Source organism: Rissa tridactyla, chromosome 1 (assembly GCF_028500815.1).
Source record: "Rissa tridactyla isolate bRisTri1 chromosome 1, bRisTri1.patW.cur.20221130, whole genome shotgun sequence".
Taxonomy (NCBI): domain Eukaryota; kingdom Metazoa; phylum Chordata; class Aves; order Charadriiformes; family Laridae; genus Rissa; species Rissa tridactyla.
This window is the reverse complement of record NC_071466.1, coordinates 8,013,853-8,037,777: the sequence shown is the minus strand read 5'-3', so window position 1 is coordinate 8,037,777 and position 23,925 is coordinate 8,013,853. Positions and strand designations below refer to the sequence as shown.

At 43.9% G+C, this 23,925-nt stretch overlaps 1 protein-coding gene across 1 annotated transcript in view; it reads left to right on the top strand.

Moving 5' to 3' along the window:
• The window catches only part of FCHSD2 (FCH and double SH3 domains 2), a 180,944-nt gene that overhangs the window by 139,556 nt on the left and 17,463 nt on the right, over positions 1 to 23,925 (top strand). The window contains exons 11-12 of the mRNA XM_054188889.1: positions 6,639 to 6,755; positions 8,415 to 8,519. Coding sequence (XP_054044864.1) covers positions 6,639 to 6,755; positions 8,415 to 8,519 — 222 coding nt within the window. The remainder of the gene's footprint in view (positions 1 to 6,638; positions 6,756 to 8,414; positions 8,520 to 23,925) is intronic.

The window sequence follows — 23,925 nt, the reverse complement described above, 5'->3', positions numbered from 1 at the left end:
TTGAAGTATAATGAGCTGAAATTGGCTCACTGTCCAATTGATTTTATTTGAATTTAGAGAGCGCGCTGTTAGTATTCTTTCTCATACAGTCAGAAAACACCGTTTAAGCAAAACTCCGGATAATTTCTAGCAGCGAGACCAGAGAGCAGGAGTAATACTTGAAAGAAGCGGCCGCTTAAGAAATAGATCTTTGTTTATATCGCATTGAAATTATCTATGAAATCAATTTCTTGGTGTCAAAGTTGGTTTAGAAGGTTGGGGGTTTTTTTGCCTTCGGTTACCTAATGAGAGCAATTTTTCTGTATTTCTAGTTATAATAGAACACAGCGTAGATTTTTGGGAAAGTTGGATGTGGAGGCGGCTGCTGTGATAGCTGAGGCAAATAAGAATAATTATGAGGGGGAGAATGGAAGCACGCTAACGAAAATATACTGCGCTCTACTTGCAAAATTAATTTCAGTGAGAAGATTAAAAACTTTTTAAAACAAATAAGATGAAAATTTAAAAAAGAGAGAAAGATTTGTGGCTTTTAATCTCTGCTATATAACAAAAGGGCTTAACACAATAACATCAGGCACTAGGAACAGCAAAGCTCTATTAATCACTGCCGTCTAACAAAAAATAGGACTGTTAAGATTCTAGTCTTTGGAAAAAAAAAACGCCCCAAACCAAAATCCTTTTCCCAGAGATGGGAAAAAGGGACGTCTACAGTAACCCTGGCCTCAGGTGTTCGGCGTCAGCTGCTCCAACAATCTGTGTGCACAGTATGTTTAGCAGGAGGTTTCTAGCTAATGGGCAGTGGTCCCCCAAAATCATTAATGAACCAGAACTAAAAATAAACAACCCCCTAAAAACCCACTGGAGGAATCATTTCATACAGATGGCGGTACGAGGGTTCCTTTCCCGGGTACTTTTAGTAAGGCGAGTTTTGGTTACGCCAGAAGCCAGACAACAGCTTGAAGTAGTATTTGTGGTATTCAGTAGTATTTGTTGGGATTTCATATTTTGCTATAGAAAAAATTTCTTTAGGAAAAACCACGAGATCGTGGTAGGACTGTTTTTCAGCCCAGATGATGTCAAAAAGTCCCAGGATCCCTTTTTCTCTGTTCACATACCCCTGAACCACCTTTCTTGTGATGAGTTTAAATGTAATTATTGTCTTTGTTCCCTGCCTGATAGGATGGATGTTCCTTATCCTCCTGCAGCCCCCAGCACTCACCACTGTGAGATGTTAATTTATTAGATTAAAAAGCAGAATGTAGTCCTATAAAGCAGCAATAATAGGTTGGTTTGGTTTAGCTTTATCATGACATATGTACAGAGGTTGATGTAAGCTATTAATAGTGGACGTCGGTCCTTTTCTATTCTTCTGAGTGGAAGAAAATCCACCCCTGTATGGGGGTGTCCTGTTTGTAACATTGACAATTCACCGAAATGCAAGTCAGTCCTAGCTCACTCCTGCCTAAACTAAAATTAAATTAGTTGTACAATAACAGACTAAAACAAGCACCAAACTCGACTCACGCTTTTCTTACGGCTGCTGCGTGAAGCTATGAGTTGTGTGAAAAATGTCATGCGTATCCCTTGCTCCTCCCTGGAAGTGTTGGTCATAAGGTTGAACTTGCTTTTCAACATTGGCATGGGAAGCTTTTATTTTCACCTCTTCAAAAGAAATTACAATTTTTAGGTGTGTTTTGTGTTGGTGATTTGCATGCAGTAAATGTTTCCTCTGTTTTTCCATTGTCGAAGCGAACTTTTTTAGGCTTCAGCTACAAAAATAAGGAACTTGAAGGCTCAAGAGCCAACTTTTTTTGCTCTTAAAACTGTACGTGTGCCATCTGCGTGCAGATGTAACTGCGTAAATAAGAGAACGAACGCTTGGCCCTATCATAAGGCAACTTCTGCACCTGCAATAACATTTCAGACAAAAATGGAGGAGCGACGTGTCTACAGAATAGATGCGTTTGTTAATTTAAGAAACAGCATCGCTAGTCTCTAAGCTCTTCAGCTGGTTGGAGCCATCTAGTGCTTTTCCTTGGTTTACTGATTGAATTTTTAGCACTAAACGCCACTTTCGCTGTAACCCAAACCCTGAGAGAGCAGCAGAACGTCCATCTAAGTTTAGCTCAGGTTTTTGGGCTCTCCCTTCATTCCTTGGCCATGGCGAGTGGTTTTGGTTTCCCTCTTTTTTGGAAGAGGTTAAATTGAGTCATTGGTCGTTTTGCCACCACCGAGCTCCAGTCCTGAAAACACTTAAGCAAGAACTTAATTTAGTAAATCAGTTTAGGACCAGACACTTCAGTCCCTCCACCTTCTTCCCTACACTTTGGATTTTTATGTCTATAGCAGATAAATCTCTTATTTTAGCTCCTTTCTTTCTATTTTTAGGTCCTTTCAGCCTGTTTAAATGGCACTTGGTTTTTCATTTCTTACTTGCTATAGCCCTCTAGCCTATCTTTACCTGAGGATAGGGACTTCTCAGGTCATCCTTGGTGTCCTCCAGAAGCACGTACTCTTCCACACCAGCCAACCTGCTGCTGCTCCTCTGCTTCTAAGATCCTTCACAGTCTTCTGAAGTGCTGGCAGCTTGGTCTGTTAGAGGTCAGGTGAAGTCCCTCCCGGCCATACAGGCTCCATTTATTCAAGAAACATTCCAGATCCTGATGGGTTTGAAAACTTTCTCCTGCTCTGTCTTCTTGGCCAAGCATTTCCACCTCTCTCTCTGGTCTTGTCCATCTTAGGAGCCCTTGTTTTCAGCTTCTTCCCCAGGAGACTAAATTTTTCCTCTAGATCTCGTCTCCTGCTTTTGCCTGTTCTCCTGCTATCCGCACAGACCACAGCTCCAGGTTTTTCCGCAACTCTTTTTATTACCCCATTTTTATGTTGTTTATTTTTAGACCTTTAAGCAAGGGTGAGGTTTGCTTGCGTACAATACTGCTTTATGAATAACTAATATAACCGCTCCAATCCAATAACAATTCATTTCTTTGATTCATTTCTTTGTATGCCCTTAGGAGCAGCCACAAAGTTTGCATTCATTTTTCTGGTCAAGTGCTTTTGATAAATAGATTAAAAACCGAAAATACGCTTGGGATAACGCAGAAGGTTATCAAGCGAGCGAAAAGAAGTCTGTATTTCTTAACGAGAATGAGATGCTGAGTTAGGAGCAAGACCAGTGGGAACGGTGAAAATTCATTCTGAGATGTTTTACGGGGGAGAGGCAATGTCAAAGGATTCTGCTCAGATTTGCAGCTGGTAAGACTCAGCTGGAAGCTGTGGAAGAAGCTGTACAAAAATGCTTACTCCAATAAGCTGGGGACAAACCTGAGGTCAAATGTTATCTTAAGGATTGGATGTGCCTAAATACATCCGGGTGTTTGTTCTCTTTACGTTTTGCAGTGACCTAGTGGAGCAGCTTAACGTAGGTAATTAAAGAGGTCAAACAGTAATGACGAAACATGATCGTGTAAAGCCACCTCAATAAAATCAGGCAAAAAAACCATAATATTTAATCTGAGGGGGTGGGAGAAGAGAGCTGGACCCACCTGTTCTTTGCTTGGTGGGCAGCTTTGCCTTCCTACCTGTTCATGCCAGAGCTAACCACGTGCTTAGAACTTACCTCCTCTTCTGGGCCGCTCCACGTCTTGTCCAACAATTCCTTTTGCTTTGAGAATACCGTTAGATTTAGATGAGATCTCAGGCCGAAATTCTTGGCTGTGAGGGTGGTGAGCCCCTGGCCCAGGTTGCCCAGAGAAGCTGTGGCTGCCCCATCCCTGGAGGGGTTCAAGGCCAGGTTGGACGGGGCTTGGAGCAACCTGGTCTGGTGGGAGGTGTCCCTGCCCAGGGCAGGGGGGTGGAACTGGATGATCTTTAAGGTCCCTTCCAACCCAAACCACTCTGTGATTCTGTGATTAATATGGGCTTTGTGGCTCTGTCCCACTCCGGCGGATGAACTTCATGGAGATGTTTCTGGCTTGGAGCTAAAATATCTTGACATGGTTTACTGGATTGTAAGAACCTCTTGGGTGGTTTTTGGTCACTGGGAGCAACACAAGGATGCCACCTCCTCTCCACCCCTCTTTTGATATGCCTAAAGGCATTCTGAAGGGACAAATTGAAGCACCGCAAGCTTCTTGGTTGAGTTACAGCGTCTTGGAATAGAGACAGAAAGTGGCCCAGAAGCCGCCTGAAGTGTTAGATGTATTTCAGAGCCCTGTGGTGGGAGCGTGTGCGTGTGTAGGGGTTGTCTTCCTTTCCCTCGCTTGCCTCCGCTGGTGGAAATCATCTCCTTCACAACCCCTTGAATCTGCTCCCCCCAGCTCTCCTGTAATAAGAGGATGAATAAGAATAAAGGCCAGATTCAATTTTGATGAAAAGGAGCTTAGCTGAACAAAATAACAAGCTGAACCAATTTTGGCTTCATTTTCAATTAAATCCTCTGATCGGATGTTAGCATAAGTTAGTATTATTGCCTCTCCCATGAGGGCAATGTAATCTAAAAGCATTAAAACCTGGCTTTCATTATCACATTGGTTTGCTTCCCCGTATCTCTTGATTTTACCAAGTTTATACCAAGTGCTGGTGTTAACATTGTCTTCCGTCCTTGACACAAATTGGACCACTTTGCCTGCTAAAATACCTGATAACTCTCCGTCTTCTGCTGCATCAGGCTTCTCGCCCTGCCTGAAAAGAATTCCTTGTCTTTGTGCTCTCTTACCTTCCTCCTGCTGGCTAACCTTGAATTTCTCCTTTCGAAACAACTTGTGGATACTTGTGGGATCTTCTCTAGTTTCAAACCGCACCTGATGGAGAAAAATCCTGTCTTTTGAACCACAGAGGAGAGAGTGAGAGAGAGAAAATCATGGAAAAGTCATTTCTTTCACACTTTCTGAGTTGGTTTTGAGCAGCCCGAAGTGTGCTCTCTCTCCTTGAGTGATAATTGACTCGCTCTTCTTGAGTGATAATTTATTAGGGGATTTTTTTCAGGTTGTGCAAGATTCTATCAGCCTGAAGAGGACTTGTGATAAAGAGGGATGCAGGGTGGCTCTGGACTGCACCGTCTCAGTAGTGAGATGTGCACGAGTCAGCAGGTCATCCAGGCAGAGGAGTTGTTCTTGAGGGTCCCCTTTGGAGTATTGATTAACTTTGATTGGGAGAACCACAAATCTGTTCTGTTGTGCCAGGAGCACACCCCGGGAAGGTGGGGTGAAGAGAATGTCTTCTCACAGCTAATTTTACTGATGGGAAGAGTATGAGATTGTCTCAAAAAAAAAAAAATCATAGAATCCCAGACTGGTTGAGGTTGGAAGGGACCTTCGGAGGTCATCCGGTCTGGAGCTGGTTGCCCAGGATCTTGCCCAGACGAATATGGAATATATGCAAGGATGGAGACTCCACAACCTCCCTGGGCAACCTGTGCCAGTGCGTGGTCACCCTCACAGGGAAAAAGTGTTTCCTGGTGTTCAGAATGAACTTCCTGTGCCTCTGCTTCTGTCACTGGGCACCATCCTCTTTGCACCTTCCCTTCACACCGTTATATGGATTGATGAGATCCCTCTGAGCCTTTTCTTCTTCAGGCTGAACAGTCCCAGCTCCCTCGACCTCTCTTCACAGGAGAGATGCTCCAACCTCTTCATCATCTTTGTGGTCCTTTGCTGGACTCTCTCCAACTTAATTGTCGTTAAGTTACTTACCCTTACGCAGTGCAGGTGCAGTAAATGTGCACAGAATGCCCACAAATATAGAAGGACTATCAGGAAACCTACCTTAGTGGCAAAGATTGAGACTGATCTACATCCTGAACACTGAGACGTCTACGTAAATGCACGGCGTAGTTGCCGTGCCACTAATAGAAATTACAGAAAGATTGGGAGTGACTGCATTCATTAAATGCTGGGAAGTCTCTCTTCAGAGTTTCAGATGGGTTCTGTTCAATCTGGGGACAATAGAGAACTACTTCATCTTGCTTTAGTTGGCAATTTTAGTTGGAATTTTTCTTTTTTTGTTACGGACACAAGAAAAGCGGGCATAAGATGAAACAATATAAAAAAATTTGGTTTGAAATTTGAGTCGCTGTTTTGCAGATAATTTTTTTTTTTGACAGAAACGGCCGTGCTGTTCTAAAATATTTGATGACGCTATGATTTGATCACAAATTACAAAGAATGAGCCCAAATGGCCAGTTGGACCACACTTAACCTTTCATCGTTGAAACGATGAATCTTTCACGTAATGCATGGTTATTTTAGAAATTAGGTGGCTTCCTTGGCTAGTTATTCTTCATCTCTTTGATACCCAGTATGGGTGAAATTGAGTTTCAGTTGTATTCATCGTGAATGTCTTTCATTGCAGTAGAGCTGTGGCCGGTATTCAGTGTCACGCTGTTTTTTCCGAGGCAATTGAGTTGGGAATTCTTGTGAGCTTTGATTTGCTTTCGTAGTTGGGATCCCACAACATGGTGCCATCACAAAGTTCGTATGGGAGAGAGTTGGTTTTGGTTGAATCCTCCTTGTTTCATATGAAGCAAGATCCCAGGCTGATAAGTGTAATGTAAAGTTATCCTATAACTAAATATCATCATATCTGCAGAGGTAGCCCTGGGTCTGTGTCATGACTCATCCTCTTGTTTTCTGTTCCAGAGTCGACAACTGGAATCGGAAACTGGAACGACTGAAGAGCACAGCCTCAACAAGGAGGCTCGGAAATGGGCTACCCGGGTAGCCCGGGAGCACAAAAACATCATCCACAGTCAGCGGGTAGGTTAGGAAAACATTTGTTTACGGATTTTATTTGTTGCAGCTCCCCACTGCACAAAAGAGGAGCTGCTGCGAGCACGAAGGAATTATTTTTGTCCTGCTATCTCTCCGGGCAACCTGCCATTTTCATCTAAGCCTTTCTTGATATGACACACTCCAACTGCCAGGTTAGCAGCTCCTCTAACTTTTTGGTTCATCGATACATTTTATTCCCATATAAATCTGAAGTTACAGCAAATAACTTACAGACCTACCTCTGTTCTACACGCCATCCTTCTGTTAGAAATGAAGTTTCGGGGATTCTCTTACGTCCGCTGTCTGATGTATATATTGCCTGTAGAAAAAAAAGTTTGGCTATCAAAAAGTTTTTTCAAGTCTAGGAAAATCCATGAGTAATGTGCGCTTAAATCTAATGTGAAGACACAAAATCAAGTGCGTATTGATAAATTTATTTCTACATATGTAGCTCAACATAGAAGGCCCTAGAGCTTTATGTGGACGTCCTGACTGGGGCTTCAGGTAGCTGTATTTTGGAATGTGGCTGAGACTGGCTGGGAATGAGAATAAAGTCAGCCAGTAGAAATGCATCCCTTGGGGCACCGAATTCCTTAAACACCTACGGCAAGGCTGTCATGCTCTTGTTTGGAGAGAGCGTCGGGAGCCACGCTAAGTTCTTGTGCTAAATTCTGCCTAAAAACCTCTGCTTCACATGCTCGGGTCAAGCCTAACTTGCACAGACTACATTAAATTCAGTTAAAGAGGATGTGTCTACACCACAATATCTGTAATATTGTATAATTCAATGAGTTGCAGCCCGGGAAGTGGGGGACCTGCCTTCTAGTTCCACTTTAGAGATTTGAGCCATTCCTCAAACTACGCAGAGGGAAGGCACAAAGCAAGACGACCAAAATAGGTGTTCACCATCGTACCTGTCTTCTGCTGAGCCTGGGTCACTCTGCAGCAAAAAACCAGAAGTTGCAGCACCAGGAAGAGGGTATGAATAGAGTCTGTAACCAAAATATGACAGGAAAACTCTCTTCAGAGGAAGGAGGGAGCATCCTCCATTCTGGTCCTAGTACCTGATGCTCCTTCTGCTCTTTCTCCAAAGACTACGTAACGCAAAATACAGAAATACTCAGCCAGGCACATATTTGCAGATAACTGGTGACAGTTTGTGCGATCGCATGCTGTTGTTATTTTTCTGGGTCTGTACGGTCAACACACATGTGAGGGAAGCCAAGAAACTCCAATGTGTTTTCTGTGATTCAGCAAATTCTCCTCTGGATACAACGTTCCTGTACCATTAGCAACTTCTCTCTCCATGTTGAAGATGCTCTTTTCCCTCCTGACATCAATGGGGAGCAACATACCCATTTTAAATAGGGAAATACCAACCTGTAGATGAGTTGATTCAGACCACAATATCATGTTTTCATGAAGATCTTGAAATATTCCCCCAAGTGGCATTTCCATGTGAAATACTGTGCTTTTAAATGGCGTTTTGCCTTGGTCATCATCTGTTTTCCTGGAATCGGGCTATTGTTGGTCAACCCAGCATCTAATCAACCAAAAATTTCCCGGACTTGTCATAAATATTTATCATGTAAATGGCTCACTGGGAGTTACTACATCTGTGGCGTGTTTTCTGATTTCTGACAGACACTTGAGGAGCTCGAATGCCACGGGCCTGTGATGTCTGAGCAAACCCGAGCAGAACTAGAGCAGAAAATAGATGAAGCCAGAGAGAGCATTCGCAAGGCTGAGGTAAGAAGGAAATTATTTTTAGGTAACAGCTATTTTCGTTTTGTTTGTGGAAATGAAAGCTTTTACCATCAAAAATCAGGGAATTTTGAGATGTCTTTTTTTTTTTTTCCTTGATTTCGTACTTCTCACATCACTGAATCAACTTAATGAAAGACTCGAGATTAGAAGAATAATATTAAAAAACACTCCTGATGAGGAGTGATTAAACTTGCTGCGTTTTCCGCTATTGTGCAGAGGTCAAGAATCTCTACATTTAGGGGCTTTGTCTTAAATAGAGAAAGAACAATCTCACGTTTACTAGTGCCCTTCTGCTTGAAGGAATTAATACCCCAAAATTATGATAATATCTCCATCTTCATGCTTTTTGGCTTCTAGAAGGAACTCCCACACGCTGATGTGCCTTCTGTTCTAGCGTTTTTTTGATATACGCGTTAATTTGTAATGTTGATGGGAAAGTATTTGAAATAACCTTTCTATCTCGTTCTGCTTTCACTCTGAGGTACTTCTGAAAAGGTTACAGAGGTTTGTGAGACCTGTTCTGGGTTAAGAAAGACTCAGGAAAAGATAAATTCGTGGTTGACTGCCAGCGCTGGGTGGGTAAAAGTTAACTGTTTTCCTGGCCAGTGATTCAAAAAAACCTATTGCAAGCAACAGGAACCGATCTATTCGTTTTCGGCTGAGTGGGTCGCTTAATTAAAACTGGAGAGCAAACGTAATTGTTTCAGTTAAGTGCTTCTCATACCGCCAGATATTCGGAGGACCTGATGTAATTAGGAATGTGATTTACAGTTCAAGAGGTTAGAAAATAGAGAGTAAAAATATTCCTCCTCCTGCTGTGATAAATGTTAGGCTCTCGTTTTAAAACAAATCCAGAATATGCTCTCGTAACAGAAAGTGTTTTAAAATGCAGTAGCCTTTTATTTTGAGTAAACTATTTCAAACAGACTGTACTCCAAAGTACTTCGGTGTATAGATAGTTAATGATTTAATATGCAAGGACAAGAGAGCATGAGAATGAAAGATGAAAGTGGCAGCAGAAAGGAATAAAATTAGGATAAGAAGTTGCAGAGGAGAAGGTTCTCGCACAAAAATATCATAAAAGGTACAGATGAAATTGGTCTGGAACTTTAGTGTTTGCAAGTCTTAAGAATGCATAATTAAGAGAACCCAATCAATCAGCGGAAACTGAGCGAAGAGGTGACACGATTCCTTGGGGGAGGTGGCGGAGAGAAAAATCGACGGGGGTATTTTTTATTTGTTAAATTCTGGCAAGTGAGAACTTGGAAAGGGCGAGCTGCAAGAGTAATGGCCAAGAAGGATCTCTGCAGTAGAAATCGGGGCCTGGTCCTGTAGGAGTGATACAGAGAGCACAGAGGAAGGGATAACACACCAGTTGTTGTCCAGGCGGGGATAACACGCCAGTTATTGTCCAGGCAAATACAGCAAAGAAGATGTTTAAGAGCGCACGAGGACTTTGGCCCAGCAGAAGTTTGGCTTTTCAGAGAGAATTAGCTAAAAGAGCTTCAGACAAAATTGCAAGTTGGGCCACAGCCGCAGAATATAACTGAGGGTAGGGGGGAAAGTGCCAAGAAGTGGAAGGTTTTTACATATATACATATATATATATATAAAAAAATAAAAAAAAAAAGATACGTGAGAGCTGAAATGAACCCTGTAGTGTGCTGTAGAAGGCAGCAGGCTTTTCCAAAAGCAGAGGGAGGGATAAAGCTCCATTGGGAAACACACTGGGCAAGAAGTGCCTGGCCAGAAAGGTGATGGATAAACGCAATAAATGGGGGGGAGGTGGGGGGGTGGGCAGGGAATAGCATGCAGTTCTCTGATCTAATGAGGAGCAAATGCAGAGTCATAGATGTGCATCCTTATAAACACCAAATGGTGCTCCAAAGAGTTAAAGAGCATGAATATTTTTCTCCAAGATGTATTTGGTAGAAAGCATTTAATATAGACAAATAATGTATTTCCCTGGTTTTCCACTGATAGCCGGTGTGTCGTAGTTAAAATGTCCCTTACCTTTATAATATTATAATATTAGAATATACACGTGTTCTGGTTTAAAGCAGAAGACGGTGAAAATGCCAAGTAATTGAGTCTCGCAAGACTCGGTGCCTGGGTGATTTTCCGTTTATCTTGGTACAACTTTTCTACCCTGTATTTCAAGGCCAGGAAGTTGTCTCTGAATTTTTGAATGGTAGGTGTGTAAATCACTTTGTGTTTCTGACTTTTATATATTCCCACATGAGTTATTTATAATATAGAATTTTTTTCTAAGAGAAGCTAGAAAGTGCATTTAATAAGCTTGTTTACTTTTACTTAGGGGTCGCCTTTCCTTTTAGCTTCAACCCTTATTAGTCCCCACCCCTCTAAGCGGCACTATTAAGTAGTTTCAGGACCGTTCATTAGACAAGAGATTTTTGCACACGTATGATCCATGGAAGAATAAACTATTTAGGCTGTAGGGAGCCAGAGAGCTGCCCGTTCCCTGTCCCGCTGCGCTGCCTTTGGCTCGAGGAGCTGCGGCTGGTAAGTGAAGCAAAGCAAAGAGACCCCGGGATTAGCTCCGTGCTTCAAAAAAGTCCTTCTCAGGATAGTGAGTGGGGAAGGAGGGTGTCTGGAGAGTTGGCAGGAGTCAATGGGCAATTTCACATTTGCGGCTGTTGCTGAATGCACGGTGGTTTACAGTTCCCTGACACCATACATGGTTGTACCCTGTGTGAACAGCCCAAAGTAATTTGCCCTTTAACGCTAGTTAGTTCATTATCACGTCGTCACGTTAAATCACAGAATCACAGAATGGTTTGGGTTGGAAGGGACCTTAAAGATGACCCAGTTCCAACCCCCCTGCCCTGGGCAGGGACACCTCCCACCAGCCCAGCTTGCTCCAAGCCCCGTCCAGCCTGGCCTTGAACCCCTCCAGGGATGGGGCATCCTTACCAGCTGCAAAACTTTGTGGATACTGCGGTGATTGTAACTGGACAAGTAATATGTTCTGGTGCCATGTGTAGAAGCGTTTGATGGTAACGTGTAGATTTTGTTTTGTTAAACAAAAAACCCCAAACTGCTTTATTGGGAAGGTTTCGATGCAACTTCGCTTGCAACTCCAACAAGTATTGGTTAATCTACTGTTTTCTCTTGCCACGATGGTCAAGACTTAGACATGGAAAGCTCCTGTTTATTCTGAATAAAGCAGCTAGAGGACAGCGCATCGAGAAGATGACAAGGCTTGCAGGGCATGAATTTCGTAACCTTGAGATAATTTCCTCAAGTCGATGGTTGTATTAACCCGCGATGCCTGTATTGTGGAGTTACTGTTTCTAAGAGACCTTGGGTGTGTACTGCTAGCGCTTTGGAGACATGGATGTTTTGCTGAATGTTATTTGTAGGTCCCATCCATGTGCATGTGTACGTGCACACGCTTCCTCTCTTCTTGTGGTGTGTTAGATAGCGGGTACTGTCATTCCTCATTCCAGAGACATCCTCCCTTCTTCCTTTTGTTTTTGCGTTTTTCTCTTGAAATGCATTTTATTTTTATTTCCTTTCTGGAGTAGCGTGCCTGTTGTTCTTTCCTGTTTTGACTTCTTGACCTGCTCAAAGGAAAAAGATGCTTTTTCCTTTGCAAATCTACCCTCTTCCTCTTCTTTCTTCATCATTTCTGAAGGGGAAGATAATTTCAGAAGCACGTTGGGATTAAATTTTGCCTTTCTTCTGGCAAAGCTATTTTGCCAGAAGACTTCCACTTGCGTGTTTCTCCCCAGGGATTTCACATTCTTGACACATTGCACCAGTGCCAGCCTGCTTAACTATCGGAAGACAAAGCGATGTCTATGTGCCATCTAATACAACATGAGCTGAGTCAGAACCTTTCAGAGATGATGCATATTGGTAAGGGGGTTTCTCCAGGGTGTTCTGTGCATAGATGTATTCATCTCATTGCCCTCTTCCTTGGAGACCCTGGATCCTTTGAAATCTAACAGCTGAGAGAAACCGAGGAACTCTACCGTATGTATAAGGCTGAGAGAGTTGGGGGGTTCAGCCTGGAGAAGAGAAGGCTCCGGGGAGACCTTGGAGCCCCTTCCAGTCCCTCAAGGGGCTCCAGGAAAGCTGGGGAGGGACTTTGGATGAGGGAGGGGAGCCATGGGACGAGGGGGAAGGGGTTTCCACTGCAAAAGGGGAGATTGAGCTGAGATCTGAGGCAGAAATTCTTTGCTGTGAGGGTGGTGAGCCCCTGGCCCAGGTTGCCCAGAGAAGCTGTGGCTGCCCCATCCCTGGAGGGGTTCAAGGCCAGGTTGGCCGGGGCTTGGAGCAACCTGGCCTGGTGGGATTGGGGGGTTGGAACTGGATGATCTTTAAGGTCCCTTCTAACCCAAACCATTCTGTGATTCTATAATTTATGTGTTTTCTGACAAGCACGATGGATGTGGAATAGGTGCAATTTGAAGCTACAGCAAAGAACTACAGTAAAAGTGTGCGTACAACCAAGACACACTGAAAAAAATCTACTTTTTTGTCTTCTGCAAGATGCAGTGCCTGAACCGAAAACCTGAGATTGGCACATTCACAGCTCAGTGGGTTCTTTTTAATCTTTTTCTCCCTGGGATAAGAGATATTTTTCCATGTGATTTTTCAGGGAGCGGAGACCTTGATTAAAGTTTGGGGAAAATATGGCTTACACCAGAGTGCTTCTGTACAATTGATACGCAGCAGGTGATGGACAGTGGCTGTAATCGATAACTAGAACCCATATTTTCTTCTGAAAAATGGAAAGTTTCTGCCTTTTTAAAGGTTTTTTGTTTCTTTTGCTTGCTTGTTCTTAAAGGAAATGTTAGAATAGGTCTGATAATATCTCAGATAATACCTCAGGGCACTAAAATTGACTGTGGTTAAGGCTACACCGCGGAGTTTAGATCCAGAGGAGCTCCATCCATCCTTGTCAAACCAGCATTTAACTACTGCTGGGCGAGGGTTGGATTTTGATAAAGGCAAACACTGAGAGCAGACGGTGCTCAGTTAAATTGAAGGTGACGTGATTCAGGCAGTGTCTGTAAAGGAGGTCAACACCCTCCAAATTCAGTAATTTGAGAAAATAAATTATTCTTGTAGCTCTTTGGCACTTAACCAGCCAGCTTGGGTAACTGAAATAGAACTTGGGTGTTTTAAGCTTTCGTTTTTTGTGACAACGGTAAGGAAGGTTGCTGGGGGTTTCACGGCTGTTAGTTCAGGCAGTTGGATAGATCTGATTTGCCTTAAAATAGCTTTGCGTTTCTCCACTGCCTCTGCCCCTTCCTCTTTATGCTCTTCAAGACAAAAATTTACCGTCTCCACTCATCGGTGGTGCGGAAATAAGGGAAAAGAAAAGTTGCAGCTATTTCATTGGTTTCTACGACCTTTCTTTCAGCCTGCATCCTGGACCCTGAGGCTGGGTTACTGGAATTCTTCTTCCTTTCATCTTGTTTTGTCTCTATCAAACTAAACACTCCAATACTTTGGTAGCCTGGAGTGGGTTTCACTAGCCAGTATAGCTGGTCCCAGGACTGACATCGTTCTCGATGATGATGATGATGATGATGATGATGATGATGGGAGATTTCCCATCTGTGCTCAGGTCTGTGCTCAAGGAAGTTCTCCGGGCCTCCACAGCGATTAATCCTATTTCCACTTAATTATAAGGGGATGCGTTTTGTCTCATCGTTAGGATATCTACAACTCTCAGGGGAGTATTTGTGCCAGATAAGATTTGATTAAGACTCATTATGGTGCTGTTTACTTCCTTTGATTAGTTCAGAAGCTTGGGTCCATCTTTAATTGTAAATGGAGGGCTCTTTTCTCCCTCCCCTTCTATTTGGCTATGAATATTTATTACTGTGATAACAGTTGTATTTGCTGGCTGGGCTCCTGTTCTATCTTAGGATCTAATCTATTAATCGTATGCAGCATGTGGTCCTCCTGCAACTCAAGGAGACGTAGCTGCGCTTCAGCCTGGTGTTAGTGGCGTGTTGAACCTTTCAGCTGCAGGAGCGGTGTCATTCTCTGCTCATAAGAAATGTGAGAAAAGCTTCATTCCGTATGCTTCACTAAAAGAAATGAAAGAGAATAAGGCTACCAACCCCCACCCCCCACCCCCCCCAAAAAAAAAAAAAAAAAAAAAAAGAGTTGAATTTGTAAAATGTCACTTGCTGCCACCTACGGCTTCGCTCGGGAAACATATGCTTGGGAGAGCTGTGCTCCGTGAACAGGTTGCCTTCTCGGTCGGAGATTCCGGCCAGGCAGATTGGAGAACTAGCCTGGAAAAATGCCGCCGACATCCACAAAATTCTGAGCTCTTTTGGTGAAAAGCAGAATGAGAATGTCGCTGTTGAGAACGTCATCATCAGAGCCCCGAAGCTGTATTAGGGCATTGTAAAGATGGACAAGCTGTAGTATTTTATCTGCTGTATCCGAACATTTAATCATTCTGACCGCGGTGTTGCAAAAAGTATACGACCGTATTTGAGAATCTTTATCTTGAATTAATACTTTCTGATAATTTAATATATAATTTCTGAGAAATTGGGAGGGTGTGCAGAAGATCCTGCTTCTGATCTAATTGAAGATGTCCCTGCTCACTGCAGGGGGTCAGACTGGATGACCTTTAAGGGTCGCTTCCAACCCAACACATTCTATGATTCTATGATTCATTCTAAATATTTCGCAGCATCTTTTTTTTGACAAACCTGCCTGTTTTGGCATGAGCAATGAGAAGGGAAGTCTTTAGAAGGCTGGGTAATATGCATTCACGATGATAATAAAGGATATTTTTTCATTTGTGGACATTTAACAGAGGAAGGTATTTCGTGGGATGAAGGAGCAGGAACAGACAGGAATGTTTTGAAGCTAATGATGAAATACAGTCATAAAGATTCCTGGAAGGATATAGTCAACTGAAGCTCTGTCTCTTGTAGATCCCTATGTACTGTAAAGGCTAGGTATCCCTATCCTATAAATATCCCTATTTATGGAAACAAATGGATAAGTCATTTTGAAAACATCCTACAAATAATAATCTTCATGACTTTAAACGTTGCTGAGATGAAGAATAACTGCTGCAGGGCCTCAGGTGGCAGACTGTCTCTCTGATCTTTTTGGTAAAGGGGTCAGGAATGAGTCTGGGCTACAAGAATATTAATGTTGCGTGTTTTGTAGCTTTTCTTTTTGTCCTTTTTTTTAATTCAGTTCTTTTGGAAGGTGGATCATACTGAAAACCCAACTCAGTTCCTTAAACCTGTGGTTTGAATGCGGTGGCATTTCGTAGAGTCGTTCAGGTTGGGGGCTTTGGGGGTGTCTCTAGTCCAGTCTCTGCCTAAATCACACTGAATCTTTTGATTATGAAACGTATCCGACATCTTTCACTACATTAAGAACCAATATTCATCACCAGGACTGCAGAGAAATGTGTTAGTAAAGGTTTGCGTACATACATTTTATGAACATTCCATTTTCTACTTACGGAATTTGGATCATTTCCATTCAGTCCCATTACCAGTAGCCTGGGAACAACTTCGTAAACCCTATAAAATGCTTCGTTACTGCTCTCATCTCCTCGCCATCTCCTTCCCCACCAACTGCTTTCTCTGTTTAGGAATCTCTAATATGCTCGAGCTTGGAAAAAATCCAGTTGGGCTGGAGCTACGCAGGTGGGCTCTTCTCCATTAATAGCTTCACCTCTGTTTTCTTACCCTTGGCATTCGCTCTTGAGACGCGTTATCTGTGTCAGTGTTTCATTTCCTGTTTGCTTCACCCTTAACAGCCGCCTTTGATTTAACTCCACGCAGAATATTTAGCATATAAATTAACTACCTCTGCTGTAATAGCTGTAGAAACTTCCCGCCCATCCTCCCACTTGGAAAAAAAAAACAACCAAACAAACACTCAGTGTTGTGTGAAAAATGTCATTTATTACCCGGTTCCCTAGCTGGTGCGGAAAAAGGATTGGGTTTGGGGTTGTTTTGGTCCCGGCCAGGTGGATTCCCAAGGGCTGGTGGCTCCGGTTTGCTGCAGTCATTGTTCTCTTGCAAACGGTGGCTGAGCTTCGCCTGGAGCCAGGTAGTGATTGGTTTTTGGCTGTAGAGAAGACAAATGAAACACAGGCTAGAGCAGAAAGAACAGCTTCCTTACCTGTTCTTTATACATCTCTGGCATCGTATGGTCTTGATTCACAGTACTGCAGGTGAACGCCATCCAGTTAGAATTGCGGATAGGCTCCTCTTCCCAGGCTGAGCTCACGTTGGTGCCTCAGGGACCAAAATGTGGCCAGCAGGGACAGGGAGGGGATTCTGCCCCCTCTGCTCCATGCTGGGGAGACCCCACCTGGAGTACCACGTCCAGCTCTGGAGCCCCCAACATCAGAAGGACATGGAGCTGTTGGAGCGGGGCCAGAGGAGGCCCCGGAGATGCTGGGAGGGCTGGAGCCCCTCTGCTGGGAGGACGGGCTGAGAGAGTTGGGGGGGTTCAGCCTGGAGAAGAGAAGGCTCCAGGGAGACCTTGGAGCCCCTTCCAGTCCCTCAAGGGGCTCCAGGAAAGCTGGGGAGGGACGCTGGATGAGGGAGGGGAGCCATGGGACGAGGGGGAAGGGTTTTCCACTGCAAGAGGGGAGATTGAGCTGAGATCTGAGGCAGAAATTCTTGGCTGTGAGGGTGGTGAGCCCCTGGCCCAGGTTGCCCAGAGAAGCTGTGGCTGCCCCATCCCTGGAGGGGTTCAAGGCCAGGTTGGCCGGGGCTTGGAGCAACCTGGTCTGGTGGGAGGTGTCCTTGCCCAGGGCAGGGGGGTGGGACTGGCTGATCTTTGAGTTCCCTTCCAACCCAAACCACTCTGTGATATGATTCTATGATAAAATTTTAAGTGAGTCATATTGGATAGGATTTTTTTTTTGCTTTGGGTGGTTTTGGCATAGCTCTTTCCACCCCACACATCAGCAAGGCGGTGAAAGTTGAGCTTTGTGGATTATTTGCTGGTGCAGCCCTACTTTAACAGCACTGGACTGTGATTTAAAGCTGAGTTGCAGGGGAGGGCTTACATTGGGTTTTCAGAATTTTGTAGTGTTCCAATACTTGTTTTTACTGTATTCATAGTTAATTCCACCCGTCACTGTGCAAATAATTCTGGTGGCCCAAAATTTTAATGATACATTACTTTTCATTAAGAGAATTATTTCATTTTAATGCTTTTATTTTCATTTTTAAAAGCCTAGAATTAAAACCAAAATGTTTCTGAATGAGGAAATAAAGATAGATAGTGTCTTTCCAGAACGTTTAGCCAAAACCTTTCCGTGTTGCTTTCTCCTTGGCTAAAACCAGTTGCCAAATGAGACCGTCCAACCCGCTTAATGGTTTTGTTCCTAGAACAATATTGCAGTGGAATAAAATATTTCTCACAAAAGATCATTTGGGTCTACTTGTAAGCCTATTTTAATCTGATTTTAATGTCTGCACATGCTCGTATGTTTGACCTTTGTCTAAAATCAATAGTTTTGATTTTTTTTTTTTAAGAGAAAAATTACAGGGTTCAGGCGGCTTTAGTACAAATCAAAAAGTACGGGAGATGTTCCAGCAGGGAGAGGAATCCTCTCCCCTGGGCAGGGCTGTCGTGGGCTTGTTCTGCGCCCTGAAAAATCACGGAAAATAAAGCAACTCTGCCTTCAAGCGACTCCATTCCAAACAATCATAAACCAAAATGTCGAAGGGGCTGCATTAGATCAGCTTTGCTGGATTTCCCTGTTTGTTTTTTTTTTACCCCAACACTTTTATAAACGATTTTTGAAGACTTGGAACCGAGGTGTTTGTGGGGTGGAGAAGAAAAGCCCTTTTCTTTCTGGGAACAGAAATGAGCCATATAAGATATTCTCGCTGGGTTTAATTTCCACGCCTTCCAAAGCAGTTGTTTATCTTCATCTTGTGCAAGCTGTAGGTTTAAAGCCTTCGCTTAATTAAGACTGGAACAGTAAATAAACAAAACCGTGCCTCCTTCCGTGTAGAGCAACGATAGGTATGTGAGAAATAGATAACAATATTTATATTTTTAACGACTTTGGAGGTTTTTTTGCCTTTCATCTTCTTCTAACCCACCATCAGCTAAGGGAAAAGAACGGCTCAGAGAAGCAGGAACCACCCAGAACACTGTTTGTAAACTTTGTGGGTGGCTGACGGTTTTTCAATCAGTGTAAAGATAACCCAGTCCGTAGCTCTTAAATAGGAATTGGTAAATAGTAACTGTAAATAGCACATTCACTATTAAATGGGAAAATATTTGTCCTACAGTGAGACGTAAGAACAATGAAATTTGGGCAGCACCCAGATCTCGGAGCGAGTGCTGGATTCCAGCATTCCTGTGCTTTCGAAACTCAGCTGCTTTCCTGGAGGTACTTCATGTTGCTGGGAATAAAAGTGGGTACTTGATTTTAAATATTTTCAGTTCCATGAGCTTCTGTCAGTTGGGAAGTACGACACATGTGTCTGCTGGAATCCTTTTTGTTCATGGGGAAAATCAATGTTCAAAGCCTGGTTTAGCTTTTAATTTGAAATATATGATTTTTTTGAGCCGGCGATGCGCACTGGCAGCCCAGAAACCAACCGCATCTTGGGCTGCAGCAAAAGAAGTATGGCCAGCAGGTCGAAGGAGGTGATTCTGCCCCTCTGCTCCGCTCGGGGGAGACCCCACCTGGAGTACTTCCTCCAGCTCTGGGGCCTCAGCACAGGAGAGACACGGAGCTGTTGGAGCGGGGCCAGAGGAGGCCCCGGAGATGCTGGGAGGGCTGGAGCCCCTCTGCTGGGAGGACGGGCTGAGAGAGTTGGGGGGGTTCAGCCTGGAGAAGAGAAGGCTCCAGGGAGACCTTGGAGCCCCTTCCAGTCCCTCAAGGGGCTCCAGGAAAGCTGGGGAGGGACTCTGGATGAGGGAGGGGAGCCATGGGATGAGGGGGAAGGGTTTTCCACTGCAAGAGGGAAGATTGAGCTGACATCTGAGGCAGAAATTCTTGGCTGTGAGGGTGGTGAGCCCCTGGCCCAGGTTGCCCAGAGAAGGTGTGGCTGCCCCCTCCCTGGAGGGGTTCAAGGCCAGGTTGGACGGAGCTTGGAGCAAGCTGGGCTGGTGGGAGGTGTCCCTGCCCAGGGCAGGGGGTTGGAACTGGATGGTCTTTAAGGTCCCTTCCAACCCAAACCATTCTGTGACTCTATGATTCTATGATATTAAGGGCTTTGAGAGCTAGGGCATTGTTTCGTAAGGATTTTGTAGTCTTGTGTGGTTTTGCAGCGTAGTGCAGAGCTGTGATTTGTCAGAAAGCGCACCCTGTCTCTTTTTATTTCAACACATCCCTTTCTGGCTGCCTCCCCACATCTGGAAGGGGAAGACAAGACTGAGCAGTTGCACCTTTTGTGCAAGGTGGGACCCTCCGTGATGTAGTTGGGACTCCAGCTTGCAGGAATCTCACCTTCCAGAGATCCTGCCTTGTGCCCGGCTGCAGGAACAAAAGCCACACATGAAGCTGCTTGCGTGACGTGGTGCTGGTGGAAACACCAGTATTTCCTCTGGGTGATCCCTTGGTTTCCCTCTCAACATTTTATTCCGGTGTAACGAAAGCATCAAACCCCAGCTAATTTAGTCGTAGTGATACTTGAATGTATTTTTAAATATGTAGCTGTTCCTGTGTGAGAAGCAGAATAAAGTTATACAGCTGTCTAGGATTTTTAGGTTTTTTCATATAGGGAGGAAGCTGTTAACTCTGGTCTACCAGTATAATTATTTTGGTAAATATATATATATGCTTGTAAATAACATTATACATCTTTCGAGTGCAGGCCTGTAAGTGCTTTTATGGCTTGTCTGCAGTGGAATGAAACTCAAAACATTTGTGGTTTTGGAACGAACATTTGTTGAATATTAAGAGCCCGATGTGTAAATAGAGGGGTGTAACGCGCTTGGATTTGCTGGGTACCGCGGATTAAAAACTCTTCTCTGACCCTCAGCAAGTACAGTCAAGGATCTTGGAGCAGCATGTTTATTTTAGCTAACAAGTTTGTACAAACAACAGACGGAGTTCTAATATGAACTACCCCTGTTTAGAGCCTGCCTCCGCTAATGGGTAGGGCTGTTGGATGACTCGAGCTAATTGGAAATGGCATAACGAGGTATAACGGCAAAGCAACCAGGCTGATCATTTCCTGGGCAGCTTTTGTCGAAGGCGCACGGAAAGCCCTCGTAACGCAATTTCAAAATGGAAAGGCAGATTAGGGGATAGCTACTTTATTCCGTAAATGTTTATATAGACGTGGAGGCACTTCAGCTCCGTGACGTGACAAAATGAGGAGTTTCTCATTAACAAGCTAAAGCAAGTGACTCGCGTTGACCTCCATTAAGTCAATTTATCGCACTTTCAAAAGAAAACCCAAGAAAAGGACGGCGCTGGGTGCTGCAGAGCCACTCATCTCCCCTTCTTTCAACGCAGATGTGGTTAGAAAGTGGTTTTATTCAAAATCTTGAATGCTTCGTAACAGGAGAGAGGTGTGTTCAGGAACTGGCATCCCTGGATTCAGCTTTTTTGGTGCAACCCTTCTGTGTTATCATCTTTGGTTTAAAAGTGTGTTCTCTGTTTTGCCTGGTAGAGTGAGGAATCCACTTCTCGATTGGATAAGTGCTCCCAAAAGAAATTTTTCCAAAGAAAAGGTTAATGATTAATTAAAATTATTATTGTTTCCATGCTCTTACAGCTTTAAAATATACAAACTAATATAAGTAGGGGCAAAACGAAAAAAAACGAAGTGAGAGGTAGTGCCTTTTTAAGACCAATAAAGGGATAAAATGTCTATTCCATTCAGCTTTGGAACTCAAAACTCTGACACCCCCCAACCCTTCTGATTTCTGACCTTCCCATAGGTATTGCTTCTGTAAATATTTACAAATTTCAGGTTGGGGCTTGGGCCATAAAAACTTAGAAGGTTTTCGGAAGATGCTTGGTGCCACAATTGAACCGAAAGGATCTGCCCCGCAAATGTAGTTGCTGGTGCGTGGATCCAGCTTTGGACTCTCTATTCTTTTAAAATCAATATTTTCTGAATCTTGACTGAAGTAACGCAAGGCGCATTAATATACTTTGCTTCTTTCCTCATTTCCTCGGCCGTATGAACAGTATTTACAGTGCACGTTAATCATTCACCTGAAGACCGCTTGCACGGAGAAGTGGAAATTTCACTTGGCGAAGTGGCTTTGGCTTTTCCCGTGGGAAATGCTTTCCAAGCTTGTCCGATCCTTCATTCTCCGCACCTAATGATGTGGGAGAGCGTGTGCGTGCAGCTGTACCCCTGTGAAGATACATTTCACATCATAAATTTGACTCTAATGACTTACCTTTCTAAAAAAATCACATTTCTTCTAAACGGAATTGAAAATAATCCCTCTCAAAAGCAATTTAATTGTTTGAAACAGGTTTAAAGTCACCTTCGCAAGTAGTTTTAAAATGAAAATGGATCCATGTTTTGGGTGTTCAGCTGAATGGACATTATAGTCATTTATTTTGGGCAACCTGGTCCAGTGGGAGGTGTCCCTGCCAATGGCAGGGGTTGGAACCGGATGATCTTTAAGGTCCCTTCCAACCCAAACCACTCTATGATTCTATGATAATAGCAATCCAAAAAAACCCACAAAAAATACCGGTATCATTTCAGCACACGTAATTTTATATATTATAACGAGGATATTGTGAGAGATAAAAATCTATGTGGCACCAATTGGCATTTTAATTCACTGTACATCTATTCTTCCATACTCTTACTGTGCTTCAGCCACTGCAGAAAAAGAATTTCCCTCTAATTTTTGCTCAGACCCTTCTATTTTTGCTGGTTTTGCTTGGTTTCCCAGCGCTGCTGCTAACTCGATCTATGGATGCGGGCAGTGATGCTGAACTAAGGCGCTTCTGATGCCCGTGGAAGGGTGAGAAAGGAGGTGAAACTTTGCTCCTTGCACAGTAACTTGCTCCGAAAGAACAATTCTGTGAAAGGAAACGCCGGAAGAACTCCAGGGCGGTTCAGTGGGTTCCTGGTGTTGGCTCCATCAGTGACTCACTGAAGGACCTTTGGTAAATTCTGCGAGTTTTGTTCCTCTGGGCAAGTGGAACAGGATGGTGACGACAGGGCTGGACTGGACATAAATATTCTCCATTTTATTCCTAAATTTGTCCCCCGCTTCTTGAGGCGATCTTTGAAATTCTGCTTTTCCCTTCTTGAATTTCTGCTTTTCTTCCCTTGAAATTCTGCTTTTCTTTTCTTGAAATTCTGAATTGCGCTTTTCTCAAAATTCTGCATTTCTTCACGCTACTCTTTCCATTCCTCCTGCTTCAGTCGTTAAATAATTTGGATCAGGGTGATGGTTTGCCGTGAATTTGTTAAAGCCTTGGCTCCGTCAGCCAGAAAGCATGCCAGGATGCTGAAGTGAACCCAGCTGTCAGAAAACCTAAATTTTCCTTCTGTTCTAAAGACAAAAATCAGGAAACTGTTTGTTGAAGTGTATTATTTGTTTAATTTGGGAATTATTAAGATATTCTGTTTCCATAACAAATACGCTGCCTGTGATCTCTGGCAAGCGCTGATGGAAAACAGGCTCATTTGGGGGTTGGTGGTTTGTGTGTGTGTGTGTATCGCATCGGATTTATTTGTGTATCACGTCGGATTTATTTGCGTGTCACATCCAGTTTAGTCACCACCTGAAGGGGATCCAGGGTCTGCAGCCCAGGAATATGCCTAGTTTTAAAAATACTGTGAAGCGCTGGGTTTTGTCTGGGTTTTTACACTTTGAAAATAATCTAAACTGACCAACCACTAGAACATAAAGAAAAGAGCCACCAGCTAGTAATGGCTGGAGAGCTGCCTGGCGGAAAAGGACCTGGGGGTGTTGGTCAACAGCCGACTGAATATGAGCCAGCAGTGTGCCCAGGTGGCCAAGAAGGCCAACAGCATCCTGGCCTGTATCACCACTAGTGTGGCCAGCAGGACTGGGGCAGTGATGGTCCCCCTGTACTGGGCACTGGTGAGGCCCCACCTCGAGTGCTGTGTCCAGTTTTGGGCCCCTCACCACACAAAAAGCCATTGAGGTGCTGGAGCGTGTCCAGAGAAGGGCACCGGAGCTGGTGAGGGGTCTGGAGCACAAGTCTTGTGAGGAGCGGCTGAGGGAGCTGGGGGTGTTCAGCCTGGAGAAAAGGAGGCTGAAGGGAGACCTTCTCGCTCTCTGCAACCCCCTTAAAGGAGGGGGTAGCCAGGGGGGGTCGGTCTCTTCTCCCAGGGAACAGGTGATGGGACAAGAGGAAACGGCCTCAAGTTGCACCAGGGGAGGTTTAGGATGGATATTTGGAAAAATTTCTTGCCCGAAAGGGTTG